This window comes from Choloepus didactylus, chromosome 9, assembly GCF_015220235.1.
Source record: "Choloepus didactylus isolate mChoDid1 chromosome 9, mChoDid1.pri, whole genome shotgun sequence".
In the NCBI taxonomy this organism is placed as follows: Eukaryota; Metazoa; Chordata; class Mammalia; order Pilosa; family Megalonychidae; genus Choloepus; species Choloepus didactylus.
Window position 1 is genome coordinate 97,372,215 of NC_051315.1, and position 26,491 is coordinate 97,398,705.

The 26,491-nt window shown below is 36.6% G+C and overlaps 1 protein-coding gene across 2 annotated transcripts in view; it reads left to right on the plus strand.

Moving 5' to 3' along the window:
* Positions 1–26,491, plus strand: part of PARD3B (par-3 family cell polarity regulator beta) — a 1,159,791-nt gene that overhangs the window by 159,081 nt on the left and 974,219 nt on the right. For both annotated transcript variants that reach the window (XM_037849784.1, XM_037849785.1), the window contains exon 2: positions 23,477–23,578. In XM_037849784.1, the coding sequence (XP_037705712.1) occupies positions 23,477–23,578 (102 nt within the window). The remainder of the gene's footprint in view (positions 1–23,476; positions 23,579–26,491) is intronic.

The following is a 26,491-nucleotide window of genomic DNA, read 5'->3' on the forward strand; positions in this document are numbered from 1 at the left end:
TGAAATTATAGACAAAGTATACAATGTTAATGTTTTCAACATTGATAATATAAAAGTAAAGTAAAGCCTACAGAAATGGGAGGTGGAAGGCAGAAGAGAGAAGAAAAGCATAAAGATTCTAATGTCTTCTTTTAGGAGTCGAGATACTGTCTTTAGATGATAGAATAAGAAGTAGAAGCCTAAGTTATTCATAAAATATAAGAGTAACCAATAAAGTAACTAAAGTATTCAAATAATTGTATTAGAAGAAAGAAGGCTGGAGAAGTTGGGGGCTATAAATATGCCAAATTCTCGACAATATTAGGAAATCAAAAGATGATTTCTGAAATTCTAAGTTGAACATTAGTCATAAATGCTTACTATTTAGAGAGAAGGACTAAAAACAAATGTCTACAAGAGTTGCTTCCAGAGAATATAACTGGGGCACCCTTCTGTGCCCTTAGTTTTTTTTTTTTCCTCCTTTTTAATTTTTATTGGGATTGTTCAGATACCATACAATCATCCAAAGATCCAAAGTGCACAATCAGTTGCCCCTGGCACCCTCACACAGCTGTGCATCCATCACCACACTTAATTTTTGTTCAATTTATAGAACCTTTTCATTACTCCAGACAAGAAATAAAGTGAAAGATGAAAAAAAAAAAAAAAAGAAAAAGAAAAGGAAACTCAAATCCTCCCATATCCCTAACCAACCCCCCTCAATTGTTGATTCTTAGTGTTGGTATAGTACATTTGTTACTGTTTATGAAAGAATGTTGAAATACTACTAACTTTAGTATATAGTTTGCAATAGGTATATATTTCTTCCCTATATGCCCCTCTGTTATTAACTTCTAATTGTATTGTCATACATTTGTTCTGCTTCATGGAAGAAATTTCTAATATTTGTACAGTTAATCATGGACATTGCCCACCATAGGATTCAGTTTTATACATTCCCATCTTTTGACCTCCAGCTTTCCTTCAGGTGACATATATGACTCTGAGCTTCCCCTTTCCACCTCATTCACGCACCATTGGGCACGGTTAGTTACTCTCACATCTTGCTACAGACACCTCTGTTCATTTCCAAACATTTAAGTTCATCCTAGTTGAACATTCTGCTTGTACTAAGCAACCGCTCCCCATTCTTAAGCCTCGTCCTATATTTTGGTACCTTATATTTCATCTGTGAGTTTACATATTATAATTAGTTCCTATCAGTGAGACCCTGCAATATTTGTCCTTATGTGTCTGGCTCATTTCACTCAGTATATTACCCTCGAAGTTTTGTCATCAACCCCCCCCCCTTTTTTTTTTTAAGATGGTTTTGTTCACACACCATACATTCCATCCTAAGTAAACAATCGATGGTTCTCTGTATGGTCACATATTTATGTGTTTACCACCTTCACCACTATCTATATAAGGGCATCTCCATTTCTTCCACGAGGCAGGAGGGAGAGTCAAAGAAGGTAGAGAGACAAAAGAAAGAGGAAAAAAAATGACAGCTAGGAAGCAGCAAAAGGAAAAATAATCTTAAATCAAAGTACAGTAAGGAGTTAGACAACACCACCAATGTCAAGTGTCTAACATGTTTCCCCTATCCCCCCATCTTATCTGCATTTACCTTGATATATTGCCTTTGTTACATTAAAGGAAGCATAATACAATGACTCTGTTAGTTACAGTCTCTAGTATATGTTGATTGCATCCTTCCCCCAGTGCCTCCCCATTTTTAACACGTTGCAAGGTTGACATTTGCTTGTTCTCCGTCGTAAAAGAACATATTTGTACATTTTATCACAATTGTTGAACACTCTAGATTTCACCAAGTTACACAGTCCCAGTCTTTATCTTTCCTCCTTTCTTCTAGAGTCTCACATGCTCCCAACCTTCCTCTCTCAACCGTATTCATAGTTATCTTTGTTCAGTGTACTTACATTGCTGTGCTACGAGCTCCCAAAATTGTGTTCCAAACCACACACTCCTGTCTTTTCCTATCACTCTGTAGTGCTCCCTTTAGTATTTCCTGTAGGGCAGGTGTCTTGTTCACAAAGTCTCTCATTGTCTGTTTGTCAGAAAATATTTTGAGCTCTCCCTCATATTTGAAGGACAGCTTTGCTGGATATAGGATTCTTGGTTGGAGGTTTTTCTCTTTCAGTATCTTAAATATATCACACCACTTCCTTCTTGCCTCCATGGTTTCTGCTGAGAGATCTGCATATAGTCTTACTAAGCTTCCTTTGTATGTGATGGATTGCTTTTCTCTTGCTGCCTTCAGGATTCTCTCTTTGTCTTTGACATTTGATAATCTGATTATTAAGTGTCTTGGCATAGGCCTGTTCAGATCTACTCTGTTTGGAGTATGCTGCGCTTCTTGGATCTGTAATTTTATGTCTTTCATAAGAGATGGGAAATTTTCATTAATTATTTCCTCTATTATTGCTTCTGCCCCCTTTCCCTTCTCTTCTCCTTCTGGGACACCAATGATACGTACATTATTGTACTTTGTTTCATCCTTGAGTTCCCGGAGACGTTGCTCATATTTTTTCATTCTTTTCTCCATCTGCTCCTTTGCGTGTAGGCTTTCAGGTGTTTTGTTCTCCAGTTCCTGAGTGTTTTCTTCTGCCTCTTGAGATCTGCTATTCTATGTTTCCATTGTGTCTTTCATCTCTTGTGTTGTGCCTTTCATTTCCATAGATTCTACTAGTTGTTTTCTTGAACTTCGAATTTCTGCCTTATGTATGCCCAGTGTTTTCTTTACAGCCTCTGTCTCTTTTATGAAATCTTCTCTAAACTTTTTGAATTGAGTTAGCATTAGTTGTTTAAATTCCTTTATCTCAGCTGAAGTGTAAGTTTGTTCCTTCGACTGGGCCATAACTTCATTTTTCTTAGTGTAGGTTGTAGTTTTCTGTTGTCTAGGCATCTGACCTCCTAGGTCACCCCAATGGGGTTTTCCCAGACAGGAACAGGCTCAGGTCACAGAAGGAGGAAATATTCAGTGTCTGGTTTCCCTGATGGTTTTTCTTAGAGGACTGACACACCTTTGCTTTTCTGCCTGGCAGGTGCACCTTTCAGCCTGTCACCAGCTGGTATAAGGGGCTGTGGCCCATGGCTCTCCTCCCCCAGGCTTTGGGGTCTGGTTCTGGTAAGGCAGGTAGTAGAGCTGGACCCCTCCCTTTCCTCTTGGGATGCTATGCCCCCTCCAGAGAGGTCATCTGCATATCAATAAGTTCTTTGTTTCTCTGACTTTGCTGATCAAAGTGTTTTGATTTTAAAATGGCTGAGGCTTTCTTTACTGCAAAGCGCTGCGGGCTGAAAACGGCTGAGGTTTTCTCCACAGAGAGGGAAAGGGAGAGAAAGCTCACAGATTCACCTGTCAGCCAGAGATAGCACCTGATCCTCTGGGCTCCCCGTCCTGAGACAGATATGTCCCCCAACTCTTCCAAGGTCAGTTGTCACCAAAAGCCTCTGTGTGCTTGTTGGGGATCCGCTGTCTGTATTGAGCATTTAATATTAAAACCCCAGTTGGAGCTGGGCTGAGAGAGTGCTGCTCTCTAGCACCACGAGGCTTCCATAAGGGAGGGGTTCTTGGCTCTCAGCGCGGGTCTGCAGTTTTACTTACAGATTTTATGCTGCGATCTTGGGCATTTCTCCCAATTCAGGTTGGTGGATGAAGAGTGGACAGTCACTTTGGTCTCCTTGCAGTTATTCCAGGTTATTTACTAGTTTTTTGGTAATTTATGAATTGTTCTGGGGGGGACTAACAGTCTTCCACTCCTCTCTATGCCGCCACCATAGCTCCTCTACCCTTTGATTTTTTAACTCAAGTTATGCTTGCATATTGTTTAAAGCAGAGGTTGGCAAACTTTCTGCAAAGGACAAGATAGTAAATATTTTAGGCTTTGTGAGCCCCACAATCTTTGTCACAATTATCCAACTTGCTGTTGTAGCACAGAAGCAGCCATCCAAGATACTTAAACAAATGAGTGTGACTGTATTCCAATACGACTTTATTACAAAAACAGCTGATGGGCAGAATTTTGTCCATAAGTTTAGTTTGCCAACCCTGTTTTAGAGCATCAAATTGGGCCCAAAGGCCCATCACAAAAGCAGTCATCTTTGGCACCCTCCTTTCAATTCCACTTCCAAGAAGCAGCCACTTTTTGTTGTACATATTCTTGGTTTTCTTGAAGTTAATTTATTGGCTGAGTTTTCTTTTAATCTCATGCTTTCTTTCCAGGCATTCCAATGGTCCTGTAAAGTAGTTCTCAGCAAAATTTTCCATAGTTAAAACTCATTGAATCAATTGATTGTTTTTTTCCTGATAACACGCCTCCTGGAAACTTTCATTGTCCTCTTCTGATCTGGGGTGTTTCCTCTCTATGTTCCTGGATGTCTATTAAATTAGGATTTGATATCACAATTTTTGGGGAAAAATTTCCTTTTTATCTCATCCACAGTGAGCCCCTTTTCCTGGGTCCTTCTTTTTGGTGGAGCACTTTCTTCTAACCCTCTGTGAGGGGTGCTTCTGTGGAGGAGGCACTGTTGTAAGCCTGGCTGCTGGCCCTCTGGGACTGGTTGGGGTAGGAAGTTTATGATGTATACCATTCATTATGCAGACTTTAATGCTCCTGTTTTCAGTCTGTAGCCTTCTATTCTCAGCCCTTCTCTGTGCTTGATGTTTAGGAATCCAGACTCCACTTGGATTCAATTTCTCGAGTTTCTCTCTCTTGTCTCCTTAAGGATGAAGTAGCTATGGGCATCTAGGGGTTTCATTGCTCATTAAACAACTTTTTAGTCATTTTTTATTCACCATTTTAAGTCTCTTTCTTCCTCTACTTTTCACAGTATGTAGTCTCTGCAGAGTCTGCCCGTGTGAGTTGGCTTGCTTCTCATGCTAGCTGTCTCCATCTAAAGGCACCTGGGTTTGAGCTTCCTCCCTTCTGAGAAGTATTACTTTTTTAAGCATTCATTTTCTATCGTTTGTATGATGTTTTGAGTTGCAGGTATCTCATGCTTTCTTGGAAGATAGAAGTTACAGGTTCTACTTTTTAATTTCCTCGTTTGGGGACGATTTCCATTGGAGAAGGGATGGAATAGATTTACTTACTTAATACCATGGGTGTCTGTTAACTTGTAAATTATTTTAAATTAAAATAATTCTATATCTGCCTCTTTTTTAAGAAGTAAAGATTAAATTTAGATGACCTACAGTCATCTCTACTCTGATAATATCTTAATATGTATGTGTGAAGAATATATATAAATGTATATTGTGATATGCCTAAGAAAAACTGTAACCTCCAACATTTTGATTATTTTTCCATAATTTTTGTCATTTTTCTTTATAAGGTGAACCTGAGCCCTTCTTGTATTCAATGATTTTTCTTTGGCTGCTTCACAACTGGCATTTCTGCTTAGGGCTTCTTCCCCACTCCCTTCCTAACATACCATCATTTTAGATGATAATGCAGTTTTCACAATGCCTTCATCTACATCCTCATTTGATTCTCATGTGGTAGGAAAAGTGTTGAACCCAAATTTATTACCAGATTGGGTTCTAAAAGTTTCATCTAATTGTTTTGGAGTTTGGCCTGCACTTTCCCATACAAATAACATTTAAATAGCAGTTCTCCTTGCCTGCAGAAGCCTACTTTTCAAATGTCAAACTTTCTATTAATGTTATTTAATTATGATTCTCAGCTGACACACTGGTGTCAGGGGCAGGCAGCCATTGTATCCAAGACTTTTCAACTACCTGTGGTGGAGGATCAGATTGTTTGGTTTGTTTGTCTGTGGTCAGCTTATACTTTTGTAAAATATAAAATCATGTGCTTGGATGTTGCCACAATATCAAATGACTCTAAAAATTTTATAGCTTCAATTTATGTATTTTGTTGCAGAGAGAGAACAAACAGTACATGGGTGGCCCTGGTCCAAGATGACACTTTGAGGACCTGCATAGAGGAAAACCCGGCCAAAATTTTGACATAAAAGTTTGCTTAGCACTCTAATACTTTTGTTTCTGGACCTTCTGTTCTCTCCTTGCTGACTTTCTTCCTTCCCACCCTCACAGTGTATGTCATCCAAAGCTCTGTCTCAGTAACTCTTGGTTTTAAAGAATTACACAGGGCAATAGTAATAATGGGCATTGTTTATTGTTACATTTATTGTAAGATGAGCCTGTGTAGAACCTGGGATTACAGTAGCATGCAAGACAGAAATGGCCCTGCCTTTGTGGAATCTTAACGGTATGATGCCAAGAAAGAAAACGTGTGTGGATATGTATGTGCATGTATATAAATATATAATGAATTTCTTACAATCCATTGAGGTAGAGAGTATTGTTCCCATTTTATATGATAGTAGAACTTGGATTTCAAACCCATCTTATTGACTTTAAAGCTCTTGTTTTTTTCCATTGACCACTTTCATTTTGGGGGAGTAGGCTTGATTATCTCCTTTCTATGGGCCATGCCCAATCAAACCTGGGATGCCTTATCTCAGTAGCTTGGAAGGAAGCAACTAAGACATACATAACGTGTATCTAGAAATATTTTCTATTTAAAAGGAAAGAACTTTAAAACATGTTCAATGATTATCTACAGTAACTAGAGTTAATGTAGAGTGAAAATTTTCCTTGGTGTGGGACAAGGTATTTGGTGTTTTCACATCTCTGCCATGCTTATTCAAACTGACATGTGAACTAGTTCTCCTGCCCTCCTACAAGGGTCCTTTTCTGAGCATGGACTTCTTTTACAAGTGACTGCCCAAGGGCACAGCCATTTGTTAGAAGACCTGACTTCCATTCCAAGTCTGCCACTAACCTGCTTCCTCAAGTCCTTGCTCATATGTCACCCTTTTGATGAGGCCTGACCTGACCCCCTATTTAAAAATATGAATTTGGCACACTCCTCGTCATCTCCCTAATCACATATTAGTTTCTAACGTACCATTTAATTTACTTATTTATTATTTTTATTATATGTCTGTCTTCTGACTGAAATGTAAGCTATATTTCTCTAAGGGCTGGGTTTTTCTCCCCTACTTTTTTCATGGATGTTGCAAAAATTACATATATTTATTGCAAAATAGACTGCCATTAACAGGCAGCCCTGGAGTGTTTCTACTCCCATTTTGTCCTTGTCTTTATCAAAAAATCTAGGTCACCAGTTAAGATTTTTGTTTTAATATAAGCTAAATGGCTTTCTCTGTTATAACAGGAGGTCTTTCTCCCTTCTTTCTTCCTTCTGTTTCTCCTTGCCTTCATGCCTTGGACAATATATAATGAATTTCAGAAATAGTTCCAAGTGGTGGGGATATGGAAGTGAAGGAGAGCCCTGAGGTTTCTGGTATCATGGAGCTTATGTTCTACTTGGGAGAGACCAAGCAATTAAAATTAATAAAGAATTGAATAAAGTAATGACGGTTTATACCACTGACAATGGGAGAATCACCTTTAGATTGAGAGGTCAGGAAGGTCATGTCTGAGCTGAGGACACTTGATTTCAGTTCTTCCAGCTTTCTTTCCGGTGTGTTCTGTAGGTTTTCCAGCTACCTCTGTGATCCCTCTATAGCATTCTGAAGGAATGACCCTATTATTGGAGCAACAAAGCTAACAATTTTGGGCAATAGTGTCTCCAATCCTTTTGCAAGTGAGAGACAAATAATCCTTCACTACTCCCATTATTGGGAAAGAAGTACTTTTGGGAAAGAAGTTTTAAAAAATATGAGTGGGAATAAAGTTGATGAGGTCTTTATGTTTATCTTAGTTACCTTGTTTTTAGAAACACTGTCACTGGTACCTCTTCTGCCCTGAATTGAACTTCTTTCTATGTCTTGATCTTTTCAGTGATGGAGGATGAAACTGTGCTTGAATATAGAGTTTGAAGCCCTGACAGTTAGCTGTAGAATGCTTTATGCCTTCCTCATTCATTCATATACACTCACAATTGGAAGGCAGTATCTGTCGAAGATATTCTTTGGAGTCAATACAAAGATGTAAGTGACATACCAGCAATATGTTTGAATTTAACTGGCTGCAGTAAGTAACCATGAGTCTTATGAATTTGCATTCTCAAATTGATTCTTACTAAGGTTTATTGTAGCAGAATACTTTTTAGGGTTTCTGCTGAGCTATAATGGATACATTATTTTAAAAGTTAGTAGCCCTTTTCTTGGGAAAAATGTTCTGATTCTGTTCTTTGGCTGTAGGGTTTGCATTCCTTTGGACCACACAGACTTCTAAAACCTTGGCATCCAGGATTTTAGACTATAAAATTTCATTGGAAACAACTAATAGAAAACAGGATTTGAAATATCAGCTGTTTTCTTTAAAATTATTTTGAAACATTCTACCACAATATTAAATTAGTAATGGTTTAATGTTTAAAAGGCTCTCCTACTGAGAATTTTTTGAAATATGTGTATCAATCAAATACATTTGCAATTTTTGTTAATTTCAGACTTCTTAACTTTTGAATTTTCTAACTACACTTTGGTTTTAAGATTATACTGTATTTAATTCCTTTAGATTTATATAAGGCTTATACTTTTATACATTTAACTCACTCTTAGATCTATAGGAAAAGGAAATTTCTATATTCTTGTAAAGAGTTGGTGTGCCTGTGATGATGTAGCCAGTAGATTTTTAAAATAATTAAAACTCATTCTTTATTTAAAACACACACACACACACAACTATCTGGATATCTAGACCTTTTTACTCACGTAAATTTAAGTTAATCCCAAGATGAAATATGAACCTTTAAAGTTGATTATATTAAAGAACACTACTGAGATTATGGTTACTTCACAAAGATGAATAAAAAACAACATGGATGATTAACATTTTTAAATATTTAGTTGATATATGAAATAACGAGGGAAGTGTAGGCCTTGATGCTTAAATATTTTTTTCTTGTTTGAAAAAGGCAATAAGTAATATTATAAAAACTTGGGTTATGAAATAAAACTGAAAATTTTTCATTGAAAGATTGGTGCTTTTATCTTGAGACTATTGTTAAATAGGATTATATATCATAAGCCAACTACTACCTTCCCTATGGCTTGACTTTTGTGGATTTTTTTTCCCTTGTAAGATGGTAGGGTTTGTCTAGGTGATCTGTGAACCAATAAATTCCTACCAGAATTTGAATCTATGAATCTACTAGTCAAGGCCTGAAGTCCCCTGATTTGGGGAGGAGGTAATGTTATTTTAGAGTGAGAAATTAGCCTATTTAAAAATAATTTTCTAGATACTATAAAATGTCAGTTTTTTTCCTTTTGTCCTACCTTTTCTTAAATTTGTTTATAAATTTGTAAAATTTCAGGTGATTCGGCAAGATACGTGAATAATTGATATTGGGAAACTTAAAATATGGTATTTTGCCTGTAGACTTTCTGCTGGGAGATGCTCAGGAATTGAGAATCTTGGTGAACTGCCAAATCCATTATTCTTTTGATGTAACAGATATTTTTTCAAGAAGTTTCTCTAACTGTGGAGTGAGGGCCGTAGGGAGCCTTGAGTTTCTAGATGATGTAAGCCAGAGTTGGAAGGGGCCTTTGGGATGAGACAAGTCTCACTTCTACTTATCTTACAGCATCCATGACATGTGGCCATCTAGCCTTTGCTTATATCCTCACAGGGATGGAGAGCTCAGTGTTTCATCATACAACCTATTCTACTCTTTCTTATACTGAGCTTCAGTCTACCTCTTTATCATTTCTATAACTTTTCTGGAGCAGCACAAAATAAGTCAAATCTCTATGCCTTCCTCATTCATTCATATACATGAAGATACACTTTGGTATAGTAAACTTTTAATTAGATTGACTTCTCATATGGTCCTTCAACTTTTACAAATTCATCTGCAGACATTCAGTCAAAGAAAAAGATAATTATTTTGATAGTGTAGGTGATTTACCTTGAATGAGTAATAAGTACGTGTCCAGAGCAAGCACAAAATAGGAGGCTCTGCTGCTACCTCAGCTGTCTCAGTTCCCATGTGTTTCTGGTTGTGTGGATCTCTCTTTTAACTGAATATCATCCTATTGCTTAAGATAAGCATTTTCACAGAATGTGGTCTCCAATATTATCCAGTTACCTCACCTACCTGAAAAGATGATGAATGATATGCTCCAATCCTGGCTAAAAAGCAAGTAGTGTTGGACTTATTGAAAGGATGTATGTTGGTCTCCAATGTGGTGTCTCCCTATAGGATTTCCAGGGATAAGTTTAACAGTAAGTGATTTTTGCCTTACCTGAAAACTTTATGAACTCAATGCTCTATAAAGTGAACTTCTAGTATATTTGAAATAAACTATTTTCCCTTTGAATTCTCCAATTTAAACAAACCTAAGTTAAGTCTTCTCACTCATCATATGACTATTTCCAATCCCTTAACCTGCTCATGTGGGTACCCTTCAGCTTGCAAATGATCATCTCTTAAACTTTGACACAATACTCTAAATGTGGTATTGCTGCTTCAGCAGTGAGATGATGACTTGCTCTATTCTGGACATAGTATTTCTATTATAGCCTAAGATGGCAGTAGCATTTTTTTAGCAGACTCATTACACTGTTGACTCATTTTAGCTTGTGGTCAACTAAGCCTCCACTGTGTGTCTTGGAGGGCTTAAACAGCTGGTGGTCACTGAGCTACATGTGCTATTAGTAGGATAACCTGGTCTTCCCCATCTTTTGGGACTTACTTCTACATTCCTTTCCTTTTACTTGTCTCAAGATTTGTTCTTACTTCAAAGGAAAATGGGAGAATAAGACTCTTGTTCTCAACAGCTTTTGGATGGTCTTTATTTGTTTATTTCTGGGGATGTTATGTGCTATGGAAACCATTAGGCATTTCAATTTGAAAAAAATCACATTTTTTGAGGCAAAAGAATTCTTTTCATTTTTATGTAAATATTTTTGAAGTATAACACATACTGAAGATTGTACAAATAAGTGTTTTTAGCCCACAGATCAAGAAATATGACATTACATCTGAAGCCCATTCTTGCCCCTTTCCACTTGTTATCCTTCCCAACCCAAGAGGAAATCATTGTGAATTAATTCTGCCTGTTTTTAAACTTAATTATTATTCATGGAATCATACAGTATATACTTTTTGAATCTGTTTTTTTGCCCCAATGGTATGCTTGTGAGATTCACTCATGTTACACGTAATTGTAGTTCATTTTTGTTACTCTATAGAATTCCATGCATTCCAATAGTAGAATGCCTGGACATACTACTATGTATTCATTCTAATGCTGATGAATATTTGGGTTACTTACATATTTTTAGCTATTAGGAATAAGCCTGCTCGGAAGATTATAGTATATGTCTTTTGGTAATTATGTATACTCATTTCTGTAGGGTGTTTATCTGAGAGTGAAATGCTGAGTCATATGGAATGTTTATATGCTGCTTTATGGGATGTCTGTTGTCACACACTGCCAGTTTTCATAAGTGGTTTTATGGATTTACACTCCCACCATCAGTGTGTGAGATTTCTTGTTGCTCCACATTCTTACAGTCCTAACCCTAACCCTAAACCTAATCAATTTGGGAAAGATCAACATCTTTACAATATTGAGGCATTCAATCAGAGAAATTCCTCTTTAATATTGCTAATGTTTTGTAATTTTCATTATAGAGGCTTTGTACATATATTTTAGACTTGTTCCTAAATATTTTATATTTTCAATGCTATTATAAATGTTGCCATTTTTAAAATTTCACTTTCTATTTGTTACTAGTATACAGATATAAAATTAACTTCTATATTTTGATATTGTACTCAGTCACCTAGCTAATTCACTCATTCTTGTAGTACATCTGTATATCCTTTGGATTTTTTACATCTAGGTTTTTTTTTTTTTTTTTTTTTTAAATAATTATGCTTCTAGTTCTTTTTCTTTTCTTATTGCAATGGCTAGGACATTCAAAATGTTGAATAGAAGTGGTGACACAGTGGTGCCACTCTCACAGTTTCAATTAAGGGGGAATAAGTCTTATAGTATGATAATTGCTGTAGCAATTTTAGTATATACATTTTATTGGATTAAAGAACTTTCCTTCTATTCCTGATTTGTTAAAATACTTGTTTTTTTCTGAGAATAGATGTTGAATATTCTCAAATGCATCTGTTGTGATCATCTGATTTTTATCATTTTTTCCTATTAAGTTAGTGAACAACCTTGTTTGATTTTTACTTTTAAATTACTCTTGCATTCCTGGAATAAATTCCACTTGGTAATGATGTATCATCCTTTATCTATATCACTTAATATGACTTATGAATATTTTATTTAAGAGTGTTGCACATATGTCCATGAGGGGGAGAGATTGGATTATAATTTTATATTCTTGGAATATCCTGGTGAGATGTTGGTATCAAGGCTATGCTGTCCTCATAAAGAGCTGGGGAAATTTTTATCTTTTTCTACTCTACAGAAATATATTGGTAAGATTGACATTATAATGTTTTCTTTAAATGTTTGGAAGATTTTACCTGTGAAGTCATCTGAGACTAGAAGTTTCTTTCTGGGAAGATTTTTAAATAAGATTCAGGAGTCGGGCAAGATGGCGGCATAGAGAGGAGTGGAAGCTAAGTAGTCCCCCGGAACAACTACAAAAAACCAGAAACAACTAGTAAATAATCCAGAATAACTGCGGGGGGACAAATGAGACCATCCATTCATCATACACCAACCTGAATTGGGAGGAATGCCCGAGAACACAGCATAAAATCTGTAAGTAAAACCTGTGGAACCAGGTCGGGAGACCCCCTCCCCCATAGCCCGAGCTGCAAGGCCTCCTGGTGCCAGAGAGAAGCTCTCTCCCAGCAAGCGAATACAGCTCAGCTGAGCTCCAGTTGAGGTTTTAAGTAGCGAGTGTGAACTGCTCACTACAGGTACGCAGCCCCAAAAAACAGACAGAGGCTTTGGGTGAGGACTGACCTTGGAGAGCCTTGGACTGGGTCTGAAGGGGGCTATCTGATTCTTTTTCGGCTCAGTGGAGAAAGCCCCAGTCATTTTCAGTTGCCAGGGCTGTGAAGCGGAGAAGGGTGGAGACAGCACAAGCAGAGAGCGAGACCATTGAAATGCTAATGACCTCCACCTGGGGGCTCTGTCTTCTCTAGGAGGAAAGGGGTGGGGCCCTTTCCATTCAGAACCAGACCCCAGAGCCTGGGGGAACACGGCCACACCTCCTCACACCAGTCAAGAATTATAGGCTAACAGGCGTCACCTGCTGGGCAGAAAAGCACAGTGACCCGAGGCATCAAAGGGTGGAGCAATTTTCTAAGACACACCTGCAGGGAAACCAGATACTGAATATTTCTTCCCTCTGGGACCTGAGCCTGTTCTGGTCTGAGAAAACCCGATTTGGATAACCAAGGAAACCATGCCTAGACAACAGAAAATTACAACCTACACGAAGAAAAACAAAGCTATGGCCCAGTCAAAGGAACAAACGTACACTTCAACTGAGATACAGGAATTTAAACAACTAATGCTAAATCAATTCAAAAAGTTTAGAGAAGATATTACAAAAGAGATAGAGGCTGTAAAGGAAGAACTGGACATGTACACGGCAGAAATCAAAAGTTCAAAAAACCTACTAGTAGAATCTATGGAAATGAAAGGCACAACACAAGAGATGAAAGACACAATGGAAACATACAACAGCAGATCTCAAGAGGCAGAAGAAAACACTCAGGAACTGGAGAACAAAACACCTGAAAGCCTACACGCAAAGGAGCAGATGGAGAAAAGAATGAAAAAATATGAGCAACGTCTCCGGGAACTCAAGGATGAAACAAAGTACAATAATGTACGTATCATTGGTGTCCCAGAAGGAGAAGAGAAGGGAAAGGGGGCAGAAGCAATAATAGAGGAAATAATTAATGAAAATTTCCCATCTCTTATGAAAGACATAAAATTACAGATCCAAGAAGCACAGCGTACCCCAAACAGAAGAGATATGAAGAGGCCTACGCCAAGACACTTAATAATCAGATTATCAAATGTCAAAGACAAAGAGAGAATCCTGAAAGCAGCAAGAGAAAAGCGATTCATTACATACAAAGGAAGCTTAATAAGACTATGTGCGGATCTCTCAGCAGAAACCATGGAGGCAAGAAGGAAGTGGTGTGATATATTTAAGATACTGAAAGAGAAAAACCTCCAACCAAGAATCCTGTATCCAGCAAAGCTGTCCTTCAAATATGACGGAGAGCCCAAAATATTTTCTGACGGACAGACAATGAGAGACTTTGTGAACAAGACACCTACCCTACAGGAAATACTAACTGGAGCACTACAGAGCGATAGAAGACAGGAGTGCGTGGTTTGGAACACAATTTTGGGAGATGGTAGCACAACAATGTAAGTACACTGAGCAAAGGTAACTATGAATATGGTTGAGAGAGAAAGATGGGGAGCATGTGAGACACCACAAGAAAGGAGGAAAGATAACGACTGGGACTGTGTAACTTGGTGAAATCTAGAGTATTCAACAATTGTGATAAAATGTACAAATATGTTCTTTTACGAGGGAGAACAAGCAAATATCAACCTGCAAGGTGTTAAAAATGGGGAGGCATTGGGGGAGGGATGCAATCAGCATAAACTAGAGACTGTAACTAATAGAATCATTGTATTATGCTTCCTTTAATGTAACAAAGGTGATATACCAAGGTGAATGCAGATAAGGGGGGGGGGATAGGGGAGGCATGTTAGACACTTGACATTGGTGGTATTGTCTGATTCTTTATTTTACTTTGATTTAAGGTTATTTTTCCTTTTGCTGCTTCCTAGCTGTCATTTTTTTTGTTTCCTCTTTCTTTTGCCTCTCTACCTTCTTCGACTCTCCCTCCTGCCTTGTGGAAGAAATGTAGATGCTCTTGCTTAGTATGAGCAGAATGTTCAATTAGGATGAACTTAAATGTTTGGAAATGGACAGGGGTGTTGGTAGCAAGATGTGAGAATAACTAACAGCACTGAGTGGTGTATGAATGAGGTGGAAAGGGGAAGCTCAGAGTCATATATGTCACCAGAAGGAAGTTGGAGGTCAAAAGATGGGAATGTATAAAACTGAATCCTATGGTGGGCAATGTCCATGATCATCTGTACAAACACTAGAAATCACTTCATGAACCAGAACAAATGTATGACAATACAATTAGAAGTTAATGATAGAGGGGCATATAGGGAAGAACTATATACCTATTACAAACTATATACTACAGTTAGTAGTATTTCAACATTTTTTTCATAAACAGTAACAAATGTACTAAATCAATACTAGGAGTCAGCAATTGAGGGGGTTGGTTAGGGATAGGGGAGGTTTAGAATTTCCTTTTCTTTTTTTCTTTTTTCATCTTTCACTTTATTTCTTGTCTGGAGTAATGAAAAGTTTCTAAAAATTGAACAAAAATCAAGTGTGATGGATGCACAGCTGTATGAGGGTACCCAGGGGCAAGTGATTGTACACTTTGGATCTTTGGATAATTGTATGGTATCTGAACAATCTCAATTAAAAAAAAAAAAAAAAGATTCAATGTCCTTAATTGTTATTTTTGTATTATACATGTTTTCTGTTTTCATTGTGAGTTTTGGTAAATGGTGTTTTTCAAAGAATTTGTTTACTTTATATAAATTGTCAAATTTTTGTTCTAAAGTGGTTTTTCTTTTAATATCCTCTTTTTAATGACTTTAAGATCTATAATGGTATTGTTTGACTTTTTCCTTCTTAATATTGGTGATTTTATGTCTCATTTTTCTTGATTAGTCTTGCTAGGTAATACATCAATTTTATAAAGCCTTCCAAAGAACCAACTATATTTTTTATATATTTGTTTTTTATTTCATTGGTTTTTGCCCCTAATTTTATTTCTTTTTAAGTCTTTGGGATTCACTATCTTCCTGATTTTAATTTTTCATTTTTGTAATACATGCATTAAAGGCCATAAATGTATCATAAAGCACTTCTTTAACTGTATCTCACAACTTTTTGCATGTCTTTTTAATTGTTGTTAAGTTAAATATATTTTCTAATTTCCTTTCTTTTTAAATCATGGTGTGGTGGTTTGAAGCTGTATGTATCCCAGAAAAACATGTTAATTCATTCCTGTGGATGTGAAACTGTTGTAAATAGGAACTTTTGATCAAGCTACTTCAGTTAAGGTGTGTCCTACCTTATTCAGGATATATCTTAATCCTATTACTACGCTACTTATTAAATGGAATGAATATATATATAGAGAGAGAAAAAAATGAAGTAAGAATTTGAAAACAATGAAACCCAGAAGAGAAGGGAGAGACCAGCAAAGCCATGTGCTTTTCCATTTGAAGGAGGAGCCAAGGATCACCATCAACCAGTCTCTGGGAAGAAAGCATCACCTTGATAATGCTTTGATTTGTATGTTTTCTTGACCTCAGAACTGTAAACTAATAAATTCCCATTGTTCGAGCCAAACCATTTTCATGGAATTTGCTTCAAGCAGTCTAGGAAATGAAAATGTAGATTATTTGGGACTCTATTTCCTAATTTCCAAATAGTTGGGCATTTTCTGAATATAACCTGAATGCTTTCAGACCTTTGAAATTTGGTACATACATGTTCAGTGTGTACTTGAAAAGAATGTATGTTCTGATCTTTTGGGTTGCAGCATCATAGATGTGTGTTCTGGTTTGCTAATGCTGCCAGAATGCAAAACACCAGAGATGGATTGGCTCTTGTAAAGGGGGTTTATTTGGTTACAGAGTTACAGTCGTAAGGCCATAAAATGTCCAAGGTAAGGCATCAATAGAGTACCTTCGCTGAATGATGGCCATTGGCATCGGGAAAACCTCTGTTAGCTCGGAAGGCACTTGGCTGGCATCTGCTTGCTGCTGGGTTGTGTTTCAAATTGGTATTCTCCAAAATGTCAGTGTCAGCTTCCAATGGCCGTCTTCAAAATGTGTCTCTCAGCTTCAGCTCCTCTCTCATCTCCTGTGCATTCTTCAGTGTGTCCCTCTTGGCTGTAGCAAGCTCGCTCCTTCTGTCTCAGCTTACATAGTGCTCTAGTAAACCAATCCAGGCCTATGATGAATGGTCAGGGCCACATCTCCATGGAAACCATCTAACCAGAGTTATCACCCACAGCTGGGTGGGGCACATCTTCATGGAAACAACCCAGTCCAAATGTTCCAACCTAATCAACACCAATACATCTTCCCCCACAAGACTGCACCAAAGAACATGGCTTTTGCTGGGGGACACAATACGTACAAACTGGCACAATATGTATATATACACACATGTATTAAATTAGGTCAAATTTAATTGGGTCATTCATATGATTTGTATCTCACTGCTTTTTTTTTCCCCATCAAATTTCCAACCATGATAGTGGATTTCATATATGTATTTAAATCTGTCCATTTTTGGCAATATATATTTTGAAAAATTTTAAGGGGTACATGCAGATTTAGAATAGTTTTCTTGTTGGATTTACCTTTTTGTCATCATGAAATGTCTCTCTTTGTCTTTAATAATAATTCTTTCCTTAAAGTCTCCTTTATTAGTATGGCTGTACCCCCCTTTTTTGGTAGAATCCTCGATTTTTAGAGCTGAAAGTGACTTTAGGGATAAGTTTATTTTTAGATATAAAGTTCTGCTGTTGAACTCATCAGGTGTTACTTGCACCCCAGCATAAAAAAAAAAACAATCTTGACTCTAAGCTATTTTTTTCTGGATTCTTTCGAAATATATCTTATCCAAATGGCATCAGCCCATTTTCCTCTCCTAGGTTTTCTTCTCAAATTTGCTCTTGGTTTATCTCTTTCAGAAAGGTGAAGACATGTTCTGATAGACCTCCTTTCTCTCTCGTCTACTCCCCTTCCACCATTGTCTTTTCTCCAAATGATCAATGAGGACTGGCCTGTAATAGCTTGATATTCTCATTACTGATTTTCCTGGTTGTTTTTTTACCTTTGAGATGGAACTGCTGGTCTGCTAGGCTTTGCTCAGGCACTGTTCTACAGAACTCTTTCTCTTCCCTACCCTGCTCTGTGGCTGGATAACCAGACTCCTCGTCTCTACCTGCCTCAGTCTCCTGATGGGCTCTGGTCATTCTCTGCTTTCTGGGTTCATTCTGGGGCATCTGATTCTCTTTTGATTTTAGGAAGAAGGGAAAATAACCCCAGAAGGTGTGATAGAAGTAGTTAAGTTTTAAGGGCATGCACATTTTTATAATTTTCTATCCAATTCCAATGCTTCAAGCTGACTCTCTGCTCTCAGTGTGAGCATCTTTTTCTACTGCATCCCAAACACTTGATTCCATGATGATGAGGAATTATGTTTCCCTAATTCTCTCACTCATGAAGCACTGGACACCCTTAAGCAAGGACTTTGGGCCTCTCCATCATCATTTCCTCCTGTCCTTTATACCTTAATTTCCATGTGCTATATTGTGCAGAGGGCATAAAGCCTCCGGGTTTACTAATTATGAAGCACCTGAGACCCAGAATAATGGTGGCTTGCCTGGGTCCAGACAGTGAAATAAGGATAGAATTGAACCTGATCTTCTGTTTGATTCCCTGCTTTGTATTAAATTGTTTAATCTAAAAAAAGGCCTGTTCTAGGTTTAAAAACAAAAACAAAGACTTTGACTCTGCTGTTTATTGGCTTGGCTAAGCTAATCCTTTTACCCGTACCTTAGTTTCCTGATCTGTAAAATGAGTTGATGACTTCTTCATGAAGATAAATAGTTTAACTAAAGAAAAGTGAGGATAACTACTCCTTGAGGATAGATGAGTTAATAATATAAGATGCTTAGCATAGTACCTGACCTATAGTAAGCAATAAAACAAATTAGCTGTTATGATGCTGATGAAGAAAATGGTGAAATGCGATTTTATGGGTACATTCCACCAATTTGGAAAAGTTAAAATCTACAAATAAAATTTTATTTTTCCTTTAACTTTCATTTTCCAACCGTTCTTGTGTTCCAGTGGGTAAGATTCTTCTTATGAATACATTAAGTCACTAAGAAGCCAGTTGCATTGTTGAGCACTTTAATTGCCACCATTGTTAGATGCAGCCCTTCTCCACTCTTTGGCTTTTCCTTCTAGTGCTCTCCTCTCTGTGGGACCTTGCTGCTGTTTTTTTTCTCTTCTTTTTTCCTCATAGACATTTTGCTTAGAAACCTTCAGATTTTCCTTTTTTTTCTGATTTCTGGCATAATCCCGGTGCGTAGTAGTCACAGCATTAAGATATCTGGCTTGCCAGACTATTCCTTTAGATATTGCAGATGGAAAATTACTGTTTTTTAAGCTTTCGTTAATATAAATTTTCTGAGGTATAGGGTCAGAATTTCATGTTATCTCATGTACAGTGAAGGGTATTTGTTGCTATTAATATTAACACCTGTTTGGAACAATGTCTACATTTGATCGTTAAAAATACCCTGCAACTGACTTCTCCTGTGATGTCTATGTTTTGTTGTAGTATCCTTTCCAATTCATCATGGTAGCCTAGTGTATTTTACTTTTAAAATTCCCATAGGGCTTAAGTTTACTGTGTATTATTTTAAAAACAGATAAGATAGTGTTAGAAGTAGAGAAAACATAATGTATAGTAGCTTATTTTTCAATATATTAATAATCCTCAGAGTCTAAGTTATATGATTCATTGCATAACAAAATAAGCACATATACAAGAGATTTTCAAAATAATTAAAAAATATATGTATTTTAGCTGTTTGTGCAATATAAAGTAGATTAAATGTCACAATCATGAAAATGATACAATAAAAATTAATCATGTGAACCAAAAGATGTATATGAACATCTTTTCATGTTTGATCAGTTGTATTCCTGATGATAATAAAGCCAAGTAACTGAAATGCAAAATGTTGACTGCAATGTAGTTGAAATTTTTACACACGTAAGAGTCATGGTAAATTTATGGTTTTATGATGGCTGTAGTCTGCTGATATTGTATGTATATTTTTATGTGAGCTTTAACACCATGTCCAAAATGCCATGGGGACAGGATCAAAGTTGGCATAGACTGAGTTTAATTTTCCTTTCGTGGATGTGTAAAATATTAAACTTTAGCCTGCTTTTGTATGGCTTGTTTGTTTTTGTTCAGGGTAAAACATACTCATCATTAACCTACTCTTTTTCTTCTTTGGCATGTGTAAAATGGCAGTATCCATGTGGCAGGGGGAAGTTAAAATTGCAAAGTATTTTTATTTTCTGGCATTTTGTATTTACTTCTCTTTTCTGGTCAAATATGAGTCCACAGTGTATCAAATTATTTTTTACTTGATTTAATTCACAAAATATTTAAGTTCTGTACTCTTTTGAATCAAGTTAGAGAGGCATGTCTTAGTTACAACTCCTCTACCTTATTTTCCAAAATGTCTTAGATCCCATGTGTGTATGTGAGGGAGGAATGCAGTGTGATTTAACTACCCCATCTTGCTTCCACTTGCCTGCTTAATCATATCCTATCCCCTGCTAGTTCTGAGTTTCCCTATTTTAAATCATGGCTCTTTATTTTTTGTCTCTCTCTTCCTATCTCTAGGCAGGGAGAGAGGTGTGCTTTAACTTATGCTGTACTCTTTGGGGGTAATTGTTTAAAATCTGCTTTTACACACTAAGCATGAGGAAAGAAAGTGGACAAGTTAATAGGTGTCTGCTTTTAAGTAATCAACAGATTTCTTTTACAGAACTTTAATATATTAGAAACCAGCTCACTGGAAGTTTATAGAAATTAAATTGAACTCCTTTTAGGTAGAGGCTGGCTGTTTTTATAAGAAAAATGTAATACTCCAGATTTCAATCAGAAGTCCTGGGTAGCTTTGGGGAAACATGTTGCTTGTGGCATGATCATAGCAAGAAGATTCAGTTCACAAATTTTTAAAATTTAGAGGATGTTCTAGTTTGCTAATGCTGGAGAATGCAAAACACCAGAGATGGATAGGCTTTTATAAAACGGGGATTTATTTCGCTACACAGTTACAGTCTTAAGGCCACAAAGCGTCCAAGGCAACACATCAGCAACCGGGCACCTTCACCGGAGGATGGCCAATGGCGTCCGGAAAACCTCTGCTAGCTGGGAAGGCAGCCGGCGTCCGCTCCAAAGCTCCGGCCTCAAAACGGCTTTCTCCCAGAACGCTCCTCTCTAGCAAGCTTGCTCCTCTTCAAAACATCACTCCCAGCTGCACTCTCTTTCTTCCCCCCCCCCCCCAAGTCAGCTCATTTATATAGCTCCACTGATAAGGGCCCACCCTGAATGGGCGGGGCCACGCCTCCATGGGAACATCTCATCAGAATCATTGCCCACAGCTGGGTGGGGCACATTCCAAGCAAATCCAACCATCACCAAAACTTCTGCCCCACACAAGACTACAAAGATAATGGCATTTGGGGAATACAATACACTCAAACCGGCACAGAGGACTTCTTTATTTCCCTCCTTTCTGTATTCCTGTTGCCATTACGTACTGTTTTATGTATATACCCCACTAGTCTCCCTCTTTGGAATGTAGCTTGTTGTATTTATCTTTTATATAGCTGATCACTTTCAGTTGGCAGGGACTCTTTAAAAAGGATCTGAGTATTGGGTGTCTTATGCTTGTTTTACATGGTTTTATTCTCTCTGCACATATCTTTGTGATCTCTATCTGGGCAATAGTGTCAGGCATTTAAAGTTTGCTAATAAATCATTAGTATTGCCTAGTATTTTAAGCAAATGAATCTCCTTGGAATTGCTCTTTAGATACTCTCTAGAAAACCTAATTTTGAAATGTCCAAAGTCTAGCTATGGGACATTCCTTCAGATTTTTCAAGCCCATCACTTTATCAAGTTGGATTACTGGAAAGCTATGTATTTTGAGCCATATTTCAGTAGCTCTCTGAATAGATACCTTAATGGGATTATTATTTAATGGTATGCCCTTGCGTTTTATTGGGGGTCAATTGAAGAGAAGGCTGTATGACCACCATTTCTATTAATTTCGTAAAATTACATTTGAATTCCGTGGGTTATGTTAGTTCTTCCTTTTATAAAGATTCATGTGGTGAATTCTAGAAGAATTTCCTTTTCTTCTGATGACCTGTTTGGTAATCTATTCCTTTATTGGATACTGAGTACGTTATAGCTCAAAATTTTCCCACTTTGAGGGCTTACTAAAAAGCATGGACCAAATTGATTATAGCTTGGGTACTCAGGTAAAATTCTTACTGATTTCTTCTTCACTTAATTTATTGGTTCGTGCGCTTGTTCCATCGTTTTAATGGTTTCTTAATGCTTTTAAGTCTTTTTCTGGAAACAGACACTACACAATAACTGAATGACCTGGATCATTTAATTCTAAATTCTAATACTAGTATTTAGCCACATAACAAACAAAAATAAGTTAAAAAAATTCTTTTCCTTAAGCCTTACTGTTCTAATCAGTTTTTTTAAAAAAACAAATGTAGATCACTTAAACCATCACCCCAAACAGTGACCCCCCTGTTCAACTTGGAGCACAGTTTAGAGTTGCTGCCTTGCTGCAAGAAATGGAAACCAATGCTGGAGCTCTTGATCTGGATGTCCTTGCAAATTTTAGAATTGAGGATGAGCATGGAGCATTTTAAAAGGTGAAGATATTGGTGGTGCCCCCATTCCATTAATATTTTCTGAAATGATAGCTATTACAATGCCATATTCCTGCCTTTTGATTCATTTCCTACAGCTTTAGGTTCTGTTTTGACTTCTATCCCATTTCAGAAATTACCCTCAAGAAGATTTTTCTTTTCCAGAGTATGCTTAGCATTACTTAAGTTGTAGAAAAAAATATGTGAATATGCTTTTCAAATTTCTGGGACAATTTATTTTTTTTCCTATGTTTTAAAAAAATGTTTTATTTTGAAATAAATCCAAACTTACAGAACAGTTGGAAAAAATAATGCAAACTCCATACAGAGAACCCTAACATACCCCACCTCTCCAGATGCCCAGATCCACCAATTATAACATTTTGCCACCTTTTCCATATCTATGTATCTTCTGAATATTAGAGAGCAGATTGCATACATCATACCCCTTGAACCCATAACTTACATGTGTATTTCCTATAAATGAGGATATTCACTTATGTAATCACCTTAAGTGCAGTTATCAAGTTCAAGAAATTTAACACTGATACAGTATAAAGCTTATATTCTGCATTCCAATTTTTCTTATGTCTCAATGGGGCAATTTATTTTTGTGTTGTAATTTATCTTCCAAGGAAATTGGTGAAATGTGTATACCTTGATCTACTGATTTAAGTTAAACTGGATAAAAAATGCCAAATATTTATCCAAATAAATAGATACCATTTAGTGTTTAAAATTTTATTAATAGAGCATATTTTAAAATAATTTTTTTCTTTTAAAATAAAGAGCTATTTTATCTTTTATTATTAAAGTTGAGTCATGAAACATGTTGGCTGTTCTACCATAGGATCCTGGTTACTGGGTGAAGATTCATCACTTAGAATACACAGATGGAGGAATCTTGGATCCAGATGATGTCTTGGCAGATGTCGTTGAAGACAAAGATAAGGTAGATGACTCTAAAACTTTTCCTCTTTGTTTTTCTCTGTAGTGTAGCATGTTTTCAAGAGATTGAAATCCTTAGCAAACCCCTATGTCAATTATTGTTAAAAGATACCATCTGTTCAGGTTTTACCTGCACAGCCCATAAATCAAAGTTCTTCATCATATGTTCCGAACAACTTAGTCAAGGCTTGAGAATTTGTTTGTGGTGGCCTAATTAGCAGATACTTCATTCCCATGAGTTCCTCATATGTCTCAATACATTAGTGTCAGACACTGAGGATGTTGAAGGTCTTATTGTCATTGCTGGTCCTTGCTAAATATTCAACTTAATGCCTGAATTTTGAGCATGTATCAAAATAGAGAATACATTGAGGAGGAAAGTCTTATGAAGAACTATGATGAAAATTTTTCTCAAAGTTGCTGGCAAGCAACGATCTCGAGTGACAGTCTTACCTTCATTGCTCAAGTAAAAAGCACTAAGCTGAGTATTTCAAATACTTTGAACATGTTCTTCCACCTACTTGGAAATAGTCTCACTGCAAATATCTGCTTCATTGGGATTTTTCTTCTGAACTTAAACAGAGAAAGGTGGGGAAAGTAAACTATTGGGTTGCAATGCACTGGATTACTGCTGTCAACATTGTTTATCATTAACTTCTATGTTGGACCCCTCTTGTCAACAGTTATGTGTCCTCCAGAATCAAAGGTTTCTTCTACTGTGCATCTTTAGCATTGTTTTACTAGGCTGATTTATATTTTTGAACATGTTTCTATGTATTGTTATTCTGCAATCTCAGGTTATATGTGTGTATGTGTGTGTTCATTGTATTGGAAAATAAATGATTTGTTGAACTTGGGTACAATTTATATTTTTCTTTTACCATAAGATATTTTTGGACTGTTCAAAATTACATTAATCTTCAGACATGCTGTAAATTTACTTTTCATATTTTGTGATGGAAATCAATCCTGGTTTGCTTTGCATTGTAATTAGCCATTTCGTAAGGGACTTGTCTCCCTAAATAAATTGTAAGCTCCTAGAGGACATAGACCTGGAGATTTTTTCTTTGTTTTATGTTCTTTGTATTACTAGCATCTGGTACAATATTTATACAAACTTGGTTCTTAAAGAATACTTACTGAATAACGCGATTTAATGCATACTTCCTGTTTATTTATTTGGCCCCACAGTAAATAAGATGTTATTTTCCTCCAGAAATCCTTATGAGGGCTTTCACTTCTGTTTTCCCATTTCAGTTTCTGCTTCTTCCCTTGGACCATCTTATTACATTGAAATATTCTAGGTGTTTGGACTGTTTATTAATGAAGGTGGTTCCTGTCTCAAATTTTACTGATGTTCAGTGTTAAAATGAAAAACCAAAAAGTGGAAAGTTTTAAAAGGGACGGAAGAAAATGTCTAAATAACAGCCTTTGTCCACAGACTTCATTAATAGAACCTAGAAAAATAATTTGTACCATAGAATTCTTCCTTTTAGAAAATTCTTCCTAACTATCTCAACAACACACTTTTTAACTGTAATCCATTTATTAGACATGGAAATAGCCTTATTATATGTAATCTCTGTTTTATTGGGACTTTATCACTGTTACTTAAATAAGGTGAAAAGTTGAGGTAATCAGTTGAAATCCTAACAGAAGATTAGTACAGTTTGGGTATAGCTTTAACCATTCCCTTAAGCACTTTTATGCTTTTACTTGAAGCCTAATTGATATTGTGCTGCAGTGATGACAATTTACACTTTGATGTTGCCAGAAGAAATTGTACTTCCATTTCTTCTGTTTTGAAAAAAATATATGAAAAAGAGAGTATTACTTACTTTCATGACATTTCCTCAATTGTCTTATGATTTCCTTACAGTGTATAAGGAAACTGTAACTATATAGTTAACTATAAGTAACTATAAATGATGCTTGTGATTTTTTTTTTTTAGTGACATATTATCCTAATCCAAGATCATTTGGGACAGTGTTGAACTTAGATGAAATAAAAATTCACCTGTTTGCAAATTGGCTGCCTAACAACTTCTTGCCTCTAGAATATAGATTGGAAGCAAGCCCAAAGAGGCAGCCATGGTAGGTGAACATAATCCTTGTGCCAACACTCACAAACCTCAGTTCCTAGGAAAGGAAACTAGAAGGAAGAAATGGCAATGAGGAACCACTGATAAAAATGGAACTCATTGAACTGTCTCTGAAAGGAAGACCTGAAAAAGAGGAGGCAGATTCAAAATAGAAAAACTAGAAAGCAGTGCAATCTGAAGTTACTTATTCTATGGAAAAGCCAGTACACTTCAGTAAAAGCTGAAATTAGATGTTAAATGATACACTACTTAAAATTATGGAAAGGTCTAATGGAATTTATCAGCTTTCCAAATAAATAACTTTCAAAACTTCTAGAGTCTAAAGTTTCTCTCTGATCTTAATTCCTCTGTTATTTCTTTGGCCAACACAGTGCTTGGTACATAAAGAGCATCTCTTTAGGAGTGTTCTGTTTTGTGTTGTTTTGAAATTTGCATACCTGTTAGAGCTTCTTCACAAGGGAACCAAGTTTTCACCATTTCTATCCTATATTTAGTCAAAATGTTATTGGAGAAACTTGGGAATTTTGCAGCTTTTAATAACCAGTATTTATGTAAAATGTACTAAAACTTAGTAATTTTCCATTTGTGACAGCCATTTTCAAACTTCTTCAGTTTTATATATCAGTCTGACAGTTTAAGTTCTTTGGGGTAAATATATAAGAATTTACAACTTTAGTGTCTCTTTTCTGGCCGCCCAAGGCTGCTGACTCAGTTCACCCAGTAACAACAACTTAACATTTATTGAGCACTAATAGTGGCCCAGAATGTCTTTAGCACTTAAATATTCTGTTTGATTTTAGTGTAACCCTATAGGC